We start from the raw sequence: 12,748 nt of genomic DNA, 5'->3' as shown, positions 1-12,748 counted from the left end.
TCTCTACACCTCTCATATTTTCACACAGCCTTCTGAGCAAACGCAAGAATATTTATATAGAGAGACATTCAAGAGAATACAGTAGAAATGCTTCACTTGCCTTCCTGGAGAGATTTGCTTATGTTTCTGGTTAATAAATATAATGTCCTTTTCTTTTTTTTAATTAAATCCAATTAGCCAACATATAGTATATCATTAGTTTCAGACGTAGGGTTCAATAATTCATCAGTTGCACGTAACACCCAGTGCTCATCACATCCCGTGCCCTCTTTAATGCCCATCACCTAATTACCCCATCCTCTACCCACCTCCCCTCCTGCAACCCTCAGTTTGTTTCCTATAGTTAACAATCTCTTATGGGTTGTGTCCCCCTCTGATTACTTCCCATTCAGTTTTCCCTCCCTTCCTCTTTGATTCTCTGCACTATTTCTTACATTCCACATATGAGTGAAACTATATGGTAATTGCCTTTCTGTGATTTACTTATTTTGCTCAGCATAATACCCTCCAGTTCTATCCACATCGATGTAAATGGTGAATATTCATCCTTTCTAATGGCCAAGTAATATTCCATTGTACGTACCACATCTTCCTTATCCATTCATCTGTCGATGGACGGTGAGGTCCATTTCTATAAAGGAGGAAAGATGGGTTTACTAGAAGTTCTCTTATAAGACTGGGGATTTCCTGAACTTGGTGTTTCTCTGATGTAACACAGATAGCTGGACCATCATTCACCGCCCTCATGGAACTTGGGAGGCAAGAGGGACCCAAGAAAGCATAGAGCTCATGTTGCTCGGAGTCATGGGAATAATAAATGGTTTAAATCCATTGTCTCCTTATTAGCCAAATCTGTGGAAGTCTGAAAGCCAGCTTCCCACCATGCCACTGTTTAGGAACTGTATAACCACTGGATGTAACTCCTCCAAGAGATTCAAAACTCAGAGGGAGTGCTCTAAGAAATCTTCTAATAAGGAAACATTTCTCGTTTTCCTAACGTGACTAGTTCTCCTCTATTGCACATTGATACAGAATTACAGCCACACAGTGATGGAAAAGCATTTAGCAGTGCCAGTTTGGGGGCTTAGAAATAGCATTATGCTAGCTGGTATTTTCTCTGTCTTACTTAAAGATTGATTCTTCCTTTTGTAAGTGCAAACAGAAGAATTCAAGAAATAGACGCTACACCTCCTCTGAGTCACTGCTTTTATTTGCTTTTCCTGTATCAACCCCCTTCCTAGTTTTAATTACATGGCTTGGTACATTCTTGAAGTCAGGATAAATTCCTAAGAGAGATTTTCTCCTCTTAAACGGCAGCTTTGGAAGAAGCCCTAAACATTAGATCAAGAATCTACCTGGATGTCTCTGCTTCTACATCTCTTCTTCTGCTTATTGTAATTGCTGTGCAGTACTATCTAACCTCTCAAAGAGAATCTGACTTTCTTCTCCCTCCTGTTGCATTCCTCAGTGTAATGGTAAACAACTGAGAAGCTGAAATAATGTGATGTGGACTCTTCTCAATGCTCACCTGAGAATTCTGCAAGAAGAACTACCAAGTAATAAAAAAGAACTCAGCTGGAAATATACATTGCAAAAATAAATTGGAAGATGGCTTTAAATGCTTTTGAGTGGTCCCAAGGAATATAAAAGGAAGCAGAATACAGAAAATGATAAACAAAACTTTCAGGACTGACTCAATAAGTAGCTCTTAAAATAGCTGTGAGTTTCCCTACTAACACCCAGCAGGCTGCCAATAACTAGACAGACAAATCGAACAATTAGATGTTATGAGGCAGCATCAGAACAGATCCATAACGTAACATCCTGAGTGGAGCCTTAACCATTGTCTGAATAAAAATGGTGCCAGGCACAAGAGATTATTTCTGACCTGCACAAAATAGTGGAAAAACTCCTATGAAATACATTCCTTTATTGAGCACCTCCGATGTGTCTGATGGTCTGATTTGTACCAAGGGTGCTGAAATGAGAGACACAGATTTTTTCAAAATCCAGAGGAAGAAAAATTAATATGGTTTGGTAAGCATTAGGAAAGCAATGCATATATGTGTTGTTGGAAGATCAGGAAAAAGGCATTCTACCCACATGTGGAATATATGAAGAGGCTGGGTCCTGAATGAGTCTTCCTGGATTGATAGAGATTTTTTCAGCTAAAAAATCAGAGAATAGACCTTCTAGAAGGATATAATGACATGTTTAAGGCATCAGGCTGTGAAAGAGTTTGTGCTTTTGGAGATACTGCAGGCCACTCTGGCTGGAGTAGTGAAAACAAATGAGGAAAGATGGAAAAATGAATCTGGAGATTAGAAGGAGGCAAAATCATGAAAGGTCTTTTGTGTGCTGCTAAGTGACTTGGGATTCCATCCCAAGAGTTAAGAAACCACTGATACGATTTAGTCACAGTCAGGTATCACTCTGATGACCTTCAGGGGGCGCTAACATGATTTAGCTGAACAACCCACTCAGAATTTATAGATCCAAGTATACATTTCTGATAAAATAAATTCTTAAGTTGATTAAACTTTTTTTAAAATATAGTGTTTCTATATCCTGATCTAATTTGTATTTTTCTCCTTAATTTTTTTTCCAGAAGTGAAAATAATAGTTTTTGTGCTTTACAAAGGTTAAAAACACTGACAAAACTTCATGCTCAGTTATATATGGTAAGTTCCAATCAAGACAAATTTGAGAGTGTTAATAAAGAATCCTGAAAGCCAAAGAAAGTATCTTGTTTAATTGGCACGTTTATAATGCCACGTATCCCAGTGGCGATGGGAATGAGGGTGAAATCTGGCAGCAAATACCTTAGGATTTGGCATATGTGTGGACTCTAGCCTTAGGCCAACTAATGAATTTCAGCCAAGTCTGAGGATGGCAGCCCGGGCACCTCCTTCCTTCCTTCATCCTTCTCTTCCTGTGTATTATTCTTCAGGTGGTCTCATCCTTGTCACTACTCTGATAAGATCTTGGATCCTGGCTATTCTTTCTTTTATATTGTTTTCACACACCTGGCTTTTTGCAGAAAGACATTTTAAAATCTGGAACACTCCACAGAGCACATCAAATACTAAAAACTGTGTTTTGTGGGCTCAAAGGCTGCTTCTTTATGAAACTACTTTTGGTAAATACTGCTTAAATAGTTACTTGGATGCCTTGAACTGTAGTGCTAAATGGTATTGTGGTGAACATCAAAAAATGGAATGGTAGTTTATTTAATCTGAAAAACTGCATATTTTTCTATTATTTATACTGCAGTGCTTGACATATCTCACTGTGTTTTTCATTTCCTTGCAATTGCCAGCCTCCTAAATTGCTATTTTTTTTATCATGTTTCTATTACATTCAGATTTCTTTCTAGTCAAGTTATTCTGAGGGGGAAAAAAAAAACAAACCAGTTTGAGCCGAATTTTACTGGCATTAAGATTCAGCCATGCAATTAAAAAAAAAAAAAAACCGCAAAGTTTATGCCTAGAGAGAAATTAGAATTCTTTCATACTTTTTATAGGACCAAATTTCCTTGAGTCTATGGCATTGTTTTACCTTTGCCATACAACTATTATTTATGGGGTTAGTAAATTAAAAGTGCTGACATTTCTGTTTACGATTTGAGGTTTTTTTTTTTTTTTAAATTGATATTTGTCCCCATGAAGGCCAATAGTCCATCAAAATTACCAAAAGAAATTTGAAGAAGATGAGTTCATAGTATTTGTTTTGGTTTAAAGAGTATTGTTGCCACAGATGAATAACATTTTGATGTATTAAGAAAGGGATCAACAGTTAAATAAGCCACCAATTTCACTGAGTAGGAAAGTATTTAAATCCTCCACCTATCTATGTGATACTTTTTGCTTAAATTTTCGATTTATGTGTGTAATTCTAGAGAAGATAAGACTTCATTATACTGAGTGCAACAAGAATATTGGAAGAAAAAATGTTATCTGCTGTGACCTTGAGAGGTTAGGCTTTTGTAATATAACAAATACATTGTCTAGACTGCAGAGGTACGACTCGAGCTTTTGAATGAACATGGTTTCAAATGATTTGTCTGTATTGGGTCAGTCATTTCAATCAGGAATCACCAACTCTATATATTCAGAAGATTAGCTGCCTGTAACATGTCACATTTTTCTTTTTTTTTTCTTTTGATTTTTATTGTTTCATAGGTAGGTTAACCTTTGACCATCATCGGCTTTTAAAAATTATACTTTACAGTTTTGATCTATTTTTACCAGATAGTAACTGTAGTACTGTGGTGGTAAAATCATATAGATACGTGTGTTGGGGAGTATGTATAAAATTTTGATGTGAAAAGTACCATAGCTTCACTCATTGTTTTGAAGGGAAATTTTCTAAGAGCCATCTGTTTGAATATGATCCTGATATATCCCAAAGAGGTTATGAATTGAGTAATTTATCTAGTTTTCATTATTCATTCCTTTGTTTGTTCATCCATTAAGTGAGCATTATTTGACTAACAAAGCACTACTAAGGGGCGATCACAAATATAAGAAATGGAGCCCAGGACGTATGCTTCTGGCGGTATGACAGAAAAGATGCTTAGAAAGACCCTCCCATTACAGAATAAAAATCTTAGGTCAATTGCAACAAAGATTTTACTAAGTTCCTCAAATTTTATGAAAGGAATTCTCCGATGAGCTGGACACACTCATGACAACAATAATTAGCTAAAACAAAACAAAACAAAAGTTAAGTTTAGAAACCCAGTTTACTTTGGAGCATTCATGCTTGTAAGTGCTGACTGAAATTGGAAACTAACAAGGGGGGCAGTTGGTTGTCTCACTAAAATGCTGGAAGTGAAACTGAGACTCTTGTATTTGATTCAGACCCTGAAGGAAGGCTAAAGGGATCTCACGTCAGCAGCAAACTCTGGCTGTCAGCATGAGCAGTTCAAATCCTATCTAGAGGAAATCTTCATTTTTGGCTCTTAGGAATCATACACATTAAATTCAACTAAATGTGAGCCTATAACAAAAATCAAAGTAATAAACATATGAGATATAAACCGCTACCAAGTGAGCATCTGCAGAAATAATAAACATATCTAGATTTCCAAGGACTTAAACTAAAAATATTAAATATAGAATATAAAATAGTATATATGAAATGGTTAAAGAAATAACAGCTGATACAAAAATAAGCATGGAATGAGAAATTACTGTAAATAATTAGATATGGAAAAGATTTAAATAGAACTCTCAGAAATCATCATCACTGAAATTAAAAACTCTATTGATCACTACACACCTATTAGAACAGCAGAAATTTAAAAAATAGTGATGATACTAAATGCTTACAAGGATGGAGAGGCACTGTGTTTCTCATACATTTCTGGTGAGAGTTTAAAATGATACAGGGGCTCTGGAAAATTGTTCATCATCTTATGAAATTAAATATGCAATTGTCATTTGACCCAGAAATCACATTCTTGGACATTTATCCCAGAGAAATGAAAACTTATGTTCACACAAATAACTGCATACAAATGTTCAGAGAAGTTTCACTGGAAACAACCCAAGTCCTTCAGTAGGTGAGTGGTAGAATGGGTTTTAGTACATGCACACAAAGAAACAGGTACATGCACACAGGTCCAACAGGTGTTCTAAAAGATACTATGGAAGGAGAAAAATGATTCAGTAAAGACACCAGAGTTAAAGAAAGCGAATAGAGAAATTGGTAAGTAAATATAACATGCATTATAAGCCAAAAGGGGCTGATTGATCAGTGTTAAAGTGTTTTTAAAGTACTTACATCACTTGGAGTCAGAGCAGTTAACATATTGATTGACTTTAGACGTTAAAAAGTCCGTATGATAAACCCTCAGGATTATGCACTGTCTTGATCTGCTTGGTACCATAACAAAATACCACAAGCTACATTCTTTAAACAACAGACGTTTGTTTTCTCACAGTCCTGGAGGCTACACATCCATGATCAGCATGCCAACATGGTAATTTTCTGACAAAGGGTTGCTTTCTGGCTTACAGATAACTGCCTTATTGCTGTGTCCTCACATGGTGGAGAGAGAAAGAGTAAGCTCTCCAATGTCTCTTTTTATAACGACACTAGTTCCATCATGAAGGATTAAAAAAAAAAAAAAAAACTTCCATGGGTGAGATAAAAACAACTAAAATAATTTTGTAAACTGAAAAACTAAAAGACTGGAAGAAAATAAACAAAAAAGAAGATAAAGAATATGAAAGTAATGTTAAAAGACTTGGATGATGGATTAATTGGTCTAACATAAGTCTAATTGGTGGCCCAGACAAGTGATACCCTTATGACTTTATGACCTCATCTAACCCTAACTGCTTCCCAAAAGCCCCATCTCCAAATACAATCACATTGGAGGTTAGGACTTCAACATATGATTTATGGAGGGAACATAAAAATTCAGTCCATAACACCTGCTAAAAGAATAGAATAAGGAGAGAAAATGATTCACATCATAAGGATGAATCAGGAATACAAAACACTGAAAAAATACAAAATAAAGAAGTATCAATAGCACAGTGTTTCTTTAATCTTTAAGTTGTCCTTGGGAAACATTTTTAATCATCAAAGTATTGCTTATGTGAGTGACAGATAACAAATTGAGAAAGTAGTAACATCACTTTAGGGTAAAGGGAAAAGATAGCTTGGAGACTAGAGCCTGTAGAATGGGTTGAATTTGAATAGGATGGGCATTATATGAACTGTCCAGAGCTGATTCTTGGCATCTGATGAACTGGCCTGCATTAGTCTTCTCTTACTGCCATATAAAATCACCACAAACTTGGCAGCTTAAGCAACACGAATCTATTATCTTGTAGTTTCAGAGATCAGAAGTCACTGGGCTAAAATCAAGCTATCAGTAGGGCTGTGTTATATTCTAAAGGCTCAAGGGGAAGAATTCATGTCCTGCTTTTTAGTGTTGACAATTCAGTTCCTTGCAGCTTTTTGGGCCCATGTTCCATTATCCTGCTGGCTATAAAGTGAGAACCACTCCTGCCTTCCAGGAGCCGCTGCACTGTTGGGCTCTTGGCCTTTTCTTCCAACAACAAAGGCAGATGTTTGAGTCCTTTCAAATCATGTTTCTCTGACAGGACCAGGAAAGCTTCTGTAATTGTAACACTTCATGTTATTAGACTAGACCCATCTGGATAATCTGGGATACTTTCCCTATCTGAAGATTCCTCACCTTAATCACATCTACAAAGACTCTTTTCCAACATAACACATTTTTGAGGACTTAGTATGCAGACCTCCTTGGGAGCTACTCTTCCACCTACCAAAGAAAGATCTGGAAGAAACAGGAGGTCTAATTTAAAGGGCATAGGATAATGAAGGACTCCAAAAAAGGCAAGATCGTGATACATTTTGGTATTTGAAAAAAAGTTCACTGTATTTGAATCAGATCATTGGTATTAAGAATTTCATTTTTTTCATAAGGGTAACAGGAAGTCTCTGACATACTTGAATGCATCAAGAGCAAGACCAAATCAGAGTCCCATGTTATAGCTCTTTGCTCGTCACCTAGAGAATGGATTGAGAGGGAGAAATCCAAAGGACAGAATTAAGAAATCTGATTTTTGAAGACTTAGAGTAAATTAAACTAGAGAGAGGACCATATGAAGAGGGAAAAAGTGTAACAGAATAAAATTCAGGAGTCTGAATCTGAAAACTTGGGTTGCATTAGTGCTTGTTTTGCAGTGAGGTGCTGCTTGTTACATACTCAGGAATTCTGTGAGCTTATTTTTAAACTGTTGACAATTTGAAAGCAACTCTGTTAGGAGAATTTACACCAGGAAATTTTCTAACACTCTGTCAATTTGGCATTCTCTCTCTCTCTCTCTCCTCCCTCCCTCCCTCCCTCCCTCCCTCCCAGAGACAGATTCTTAGCATGCCAATAATAGAGTGATATTGAAAAAAAGCCTTATCTATTAAGCAGGAAAACTAATATTGGATCAAGATGCAAATAAGATGGTGTGCATGAGGAAGCAAGATCAACAGAATTGCTAAACTGTTTTGATGCTTTGGCAGTCAGAGAAAAGTAGTATTACTGTTAGGATCCTATGAACAGAACTTGGGTAAAATTTTAAGTCACGGATAATTTTCAGTAGCTCACCCATGTTCTTATTACTAGACTGTGATCCATTTGGATAATTACAAACAGAAATATAAATGCCCATGTAAAAGAATGTGGTTCCTCACATGGAAACATATACATATGTATACATGAGCACACACACACAGAGTTAAGGCAACTCGCAAACTTCTCTTGATCTTCCAACTTTCTATTGACTTAAAAAACTAGAAAAGAGAGACACATTAAAATTAAAATGTCACTGCTATTGTAATGAGCTGATTGGAAAATAGACTTTAAGGGATCCCTGGGTGGCTCAGCGGTTTGGCGTCTGCCTTCGCCCCAGGGTGTGATCCTGGAATTCCAGGATCAAGTCCCATGTCAGGCTCCATCATGGGGCCTGCCTTCTGCCTGTGTCTCTGCCTCTCTTTCTCTCTCTCTCTGTCTCTCATGAATAAATGAATAAAATCTTAAAAAAAAAAAAAAAAGAAAAATAGACTTTAGATCTTTGGACAAAGGAGTTAGCCCATTCTGCCCTTGAATTAGACCAAAACAACAACCTCATCTCATTATAGGCAATAGTGGAAAATTATAATCCTTTCCAACATGAGCAACATTCCTTCCTTCAAAGCCAGCAAATCAGAGTAGAATCATTCCTCTTTCCCTGGGAGAACAGTGAGTGAGGAGGAGAAGAGGGACAGAGTGTGACTTTAGTGCAGTGGTTAAGTGATAGTTGGCCATGGGGCACCATCATGGAAAAAAGGGGGAATTTATATTACAGAAGGAAAAAAATCCCAACAATACTATTATATTATTATTTGCATTTACTTTTAGGGATGATATTAATTTTTATATTCACATAAGAAGCTATATACATGCTACTAGTAATGATTCAACTGCATGGAACATGAGAGAGACATGAGAAACTATACTCCCATAGCAGTGGTAAGAGTATGAATTGATCAAACTTTCGCAAAAGAAAAATAGTAGTTTATTTTACAACCAAAAATATGCTTTTCCCCTTGCTTTAGCAATCATACTTGAGGGAGTTTAATTTATATTAAATAGCAAATAAATATTAGAGGAAGACACAATATTTGCAAGTTTATGTAATTGGAAGAGGGAGAGAGCACATGGACTATAAAAGATAGAAAAATCTTCTATATAAAGTATGACTTTGGCCTTGAATAGCAATGCCATTCTTCAGCTCTGAATTTCTTTTATAATCCAGGTCCTGCTTACAGCCATTTTGCTGTTTTTATTTCATCTGCAGGTCATTTCTCCACAAAGAATAATCAGGATTTCCAGGAACTACACACATATTCAAAAATTCTGAAAAAAAAAGTTCTGTCTCTGCTTTGTCTTCTTGATAGCCTTTCACAAGAAATAGTTACAAAATCAAATGAAAAAAAATGAATGCAATAAGAGAAGATGTTTTAGTGTCAGATATCCTAGAGAACTTTGGATATCAATGTTATGTTTAATTTATGTAGTAGCCTAAACACTTACCCACTATGTTGTGATTATGGCTGGTAAGTGCCATTCTTCAAAGCTAATTCATTTAGAATATGTTGAGAAAAAATTCTGTGGGCAGAAATAACTAAGGATAATTGAACTCTTGAGCTTTTTGTCAGAGAACTGGCTCTACACATCTCATGTAATAACCAAGAGGAAGCTGACAATTTGTTACATCCTGCACTTGTTTCCGGGAAGTTTATGGTTGCGTAGGACATTGGTCCAATTGTAGTGGTGTGCATTGTGGTCAATACCTGCTAATGCTCAGACAGGCACCAGACTTTCTCAGAAGTCAGTCCTTCCTCACCTGGACTGCTTCCTCACAGCCACATCACCTGAATAATCCTCAGTGTTTTGCCTATCTGGCTAATCATCGACCAGCAGCCAGAGTTACCAGAGAGAGTCCATCCTCATAAGAATAAGTCACTTGAGAAAGATGAAGTCAGTGTATGGCTTCTTCTTAAAAGAATGTGATAGATTTTGTGAAGATAATATCTTGGATACAAAAAAGGAGCAATATTTCTGAAAGGATCTCCTTTTATCTTTAGTAATAGCTTTTATATGTCAATAGAGGAAAGGAGACTGGGTCCTAGCACATGGGGAAACTCACTTGTTCGATGCCACTTGACCTCCTAAGTTGAACTAGAAAACATAGAATGCAAATTTTATCCATAGGACACTTCCAAGAATTACATATTTTTCCGTAGTCATGCTTAATCTGATTTAAGGCTAATAAAATATTAAACATTTCCAACTTTTAAAAATATGTAAGTCCCATGGTCCGAACATGTAGGAAGCACATATAAATACTTGTGTGTTTTTTTTTTTTTCCCAAGGAAGCAGATTGCCTCTTATAACACCCTTCATACTCAGGCCAGTATAGTCGGGTCAAGTATAGGTATCAAGTAAGATTGACTATTAAAGAAAGCTCTTTGTTCTGGAGTCTAAATGATCTCTCCAGGTAAAATTATTTTTTCCCTAACTCTGGCATTATATCAGGATTACTCTAATATTCTTTGTTGGGATATGAAATCATCTTTTGGAGCAGAAGAACATAAAATTATTTTTTATAACATGTTGCCCCAAATCTTTGTCTCATTTATTCTATTTTCCTTTAAATGAAAAATAAAACATATATTTCACTTAGGCTTTATCATAACAGTGGGATACCTATATCATGACTGATAAACAATTATGACATCCTTATTCACAGTAAGGGAGTTTTTTCTATAAATATTCTACCTTGTGGGTTCATATTCCCTATCTCAATGTGCATTTTTAAAGTTTTCATCTTATGCCTTGTTTTCAGGGGAAGCAAGCATTGTTGATACAATCTCATTTTAACAAGCATGGTGGACCAGAGTGTTAGGGTGATCTCACGGTGGCCAATTGCTAATTTTCCTTAAGAGTTTTCTTGAGCATCTGTTGAGCTAGATGTTAAGATGCTAGCACCAAGTGGTTCTGACCCAATGGTCTTTCTATGTATGCTCCAACATGTCAGTATTTACTAAATATGAGCAGATACCTAACTAATGAATTTTGCCTAGTATTATCCCAAAAGTATCAACTTCTTTATATATGAGATCAAAATCTAGCTTAGAGAGAGCAAGTCACTTAAACTCTCTAAGCCTTCATTTTCCTTTCCATAAAAAAAGAATAACAACACATATCTCATGAGTATTAGTAATAATTAAATTAGAACATATGGTTCACAAAAAGCCAGACAAAAAGGCTACATACTATATGATTTCTTTTGTGTGACATCACTGAAAAGGCAAAACTTCAGGTACAAAACAGATGGATCGTTGCCAGTGATTGGAAGTAGATAGGAGGTCAGCTAGAAAGGGGCACAAAGAAAATTTGAGGGGTGATATATACTTGTTGTCCAACTCAATTGTTGTGGCAGTTATATAGCTGTACACATTTATCAAACCTCATCATGAACTTTCACTTTATGTAAATTAGTGAAATAACTCAACAAACCTGATTTTTTTAAATGAACATATGTAATGAGTTTCACACATAATGCAGGATCAATAAACATTAGTTCTTTCCACACCTTTTCCCCAAAGGAGCTAAGCATAACAAGTCTTAAATTAATGTCCTTTATCTTGCAAGGTATAATTGGAAACCAAAGCAAGCATTTTCATTCTTAGCACATTTCTTAGGTCTTTGCATTTCTATAAAGAAGCAATGCAGATGCGTGATCTGATTCTAGGAATCTGAACTTACTAAAGTCCCTTGAAAATCACTACAAAAGCCTAGATCTAAAAACATTCTGAAATCCATATACAATCAACTCATGGAGTGATCCAGATAGATAAAATCTCTATATTTTATTGCTTTTTCCTTAGTCATCTGCCACCACACACACACACACACACACACACACACACACACACACAAATAATCATAAAGTGAATATCAGTAACCCAATGGCTAAGAAGCATCAAGTGTTTATATTTATTTGTATTTATTCATTCAACATCCCCACTAATGGCTCTTAATCTGTACCCAGGGATGATTACGAAGAATTTCTGTCCTCAAGAAGTTCATAGTTTGAAATGATCAAAAGTCACGTATGGTGAAATTGGCACTCCTATGTGAGCCTGAACAGTTTTTAGGCAAGCAAATGTTCTTCATGTACTGCATTCTATAACCAACCTATGCATAAAAGTAAGTGGGACCCCGAGGCTTTGTTTTTTATTACTATGTTTGATAAGTGCACCATACTTGAACTTCTGAAGAGAAAAAAAAATAATAAGGCACACTTGGCTACTAGAGAAAGAAATAGAATAAACAGGAAGTTTTGGGTGACTCTGCTGGAGTCAAATAATTTTATTTTAAGGAAAAAAAAATCTATATCCTAACACTAGCTTGAAATTTTTACTAAAGAATTAAAGAAACTTCTACAAAAATGTTGAAGTTAACTGTGAGGCAGAAATTACTATATCATGATTGCAAACGATGGTATATGCTCTATAAATGCATTGGGATGTTCATTGATGGGCTGATAATGAGTAAACAGTAGTGACTAACATCAGTGGGCCAGGGCTTTGCAAGAATTTGTTTAAAATATAGGAGGAGACCTATAAGAGTTAATTGCTTATTCTAAAGCATGCAATTTCTTTG

At 36.0% G+C, this 12,748-nt stretch overlaps 2 protein-coding genes across 42 annotated transcripts in view; one reads left to right on the top strand and one right to left on the bottom strand.

Moving 5' to 3' along the window:
* The window catches only part of DPP10 (dipeptidyl peptidase like 10), a 1,276,525-nt gene that overhangs the window by 319,629 nt on the left and 944,148 nt on the right, over positions 1–12,748 (top strand). The gene's annotated exons all lie outside the window — the stretch shown is intronic.
* The window catches only part of LOC111091159, a 96,859-nt gene that overhangs the window by 76,847 nt on the left and 7,264 nt on the right, over positions 1–12,748 (bottom strand). For 24 of the 40 annotated variants that reach the window (XR_005374142.1, XR_005374152.1, XR_005374141.1 and 21 more), the window contains one exon: positions 584–631. The exons of 3 other annotated variants lie outside the window; for them this stretch is intronic. Coding sequence is in view for 11 of the 37 variants with exons in the window: in XM_038565000.1 (XP_038420928.1) it covers positions 584–601 (18 nt within the window). In the remaining 26 variants the exon portion in view is untranslated. Of the gene's footprint in view, positions 1–583; positions 632–10,226; positions 10,259–11,356; positions 11,454–12,748 lie in introns of all 40 variants that reach the window. 13 more of the 40 variants (XR_005374146.1, XM_038564998.1, XM_038565003.1 and 10 more) reach the window with 3 other exon arrangements.

This window comes from Canis lupus, chromosome 19 (genome assembly GCF_011100685.1).
Source record: "Canis lupus familiaris isolate Mischka breed German Shepherd chromosome 19, alternate assembly UU_Cfam_GSD_1.0, whole genome shotgun sequence".
Lineage (NCBI taxonomy): Eukaryota > Metazoa > Chordata > Mammalia > Carnivora > Canidae > Canis > Canis lupus.
The sequence above is the reverse complement of the archived record's forward strand: the minus strand, read 5'-3'. Positions and strand labels throughout refer to the sequence as shown.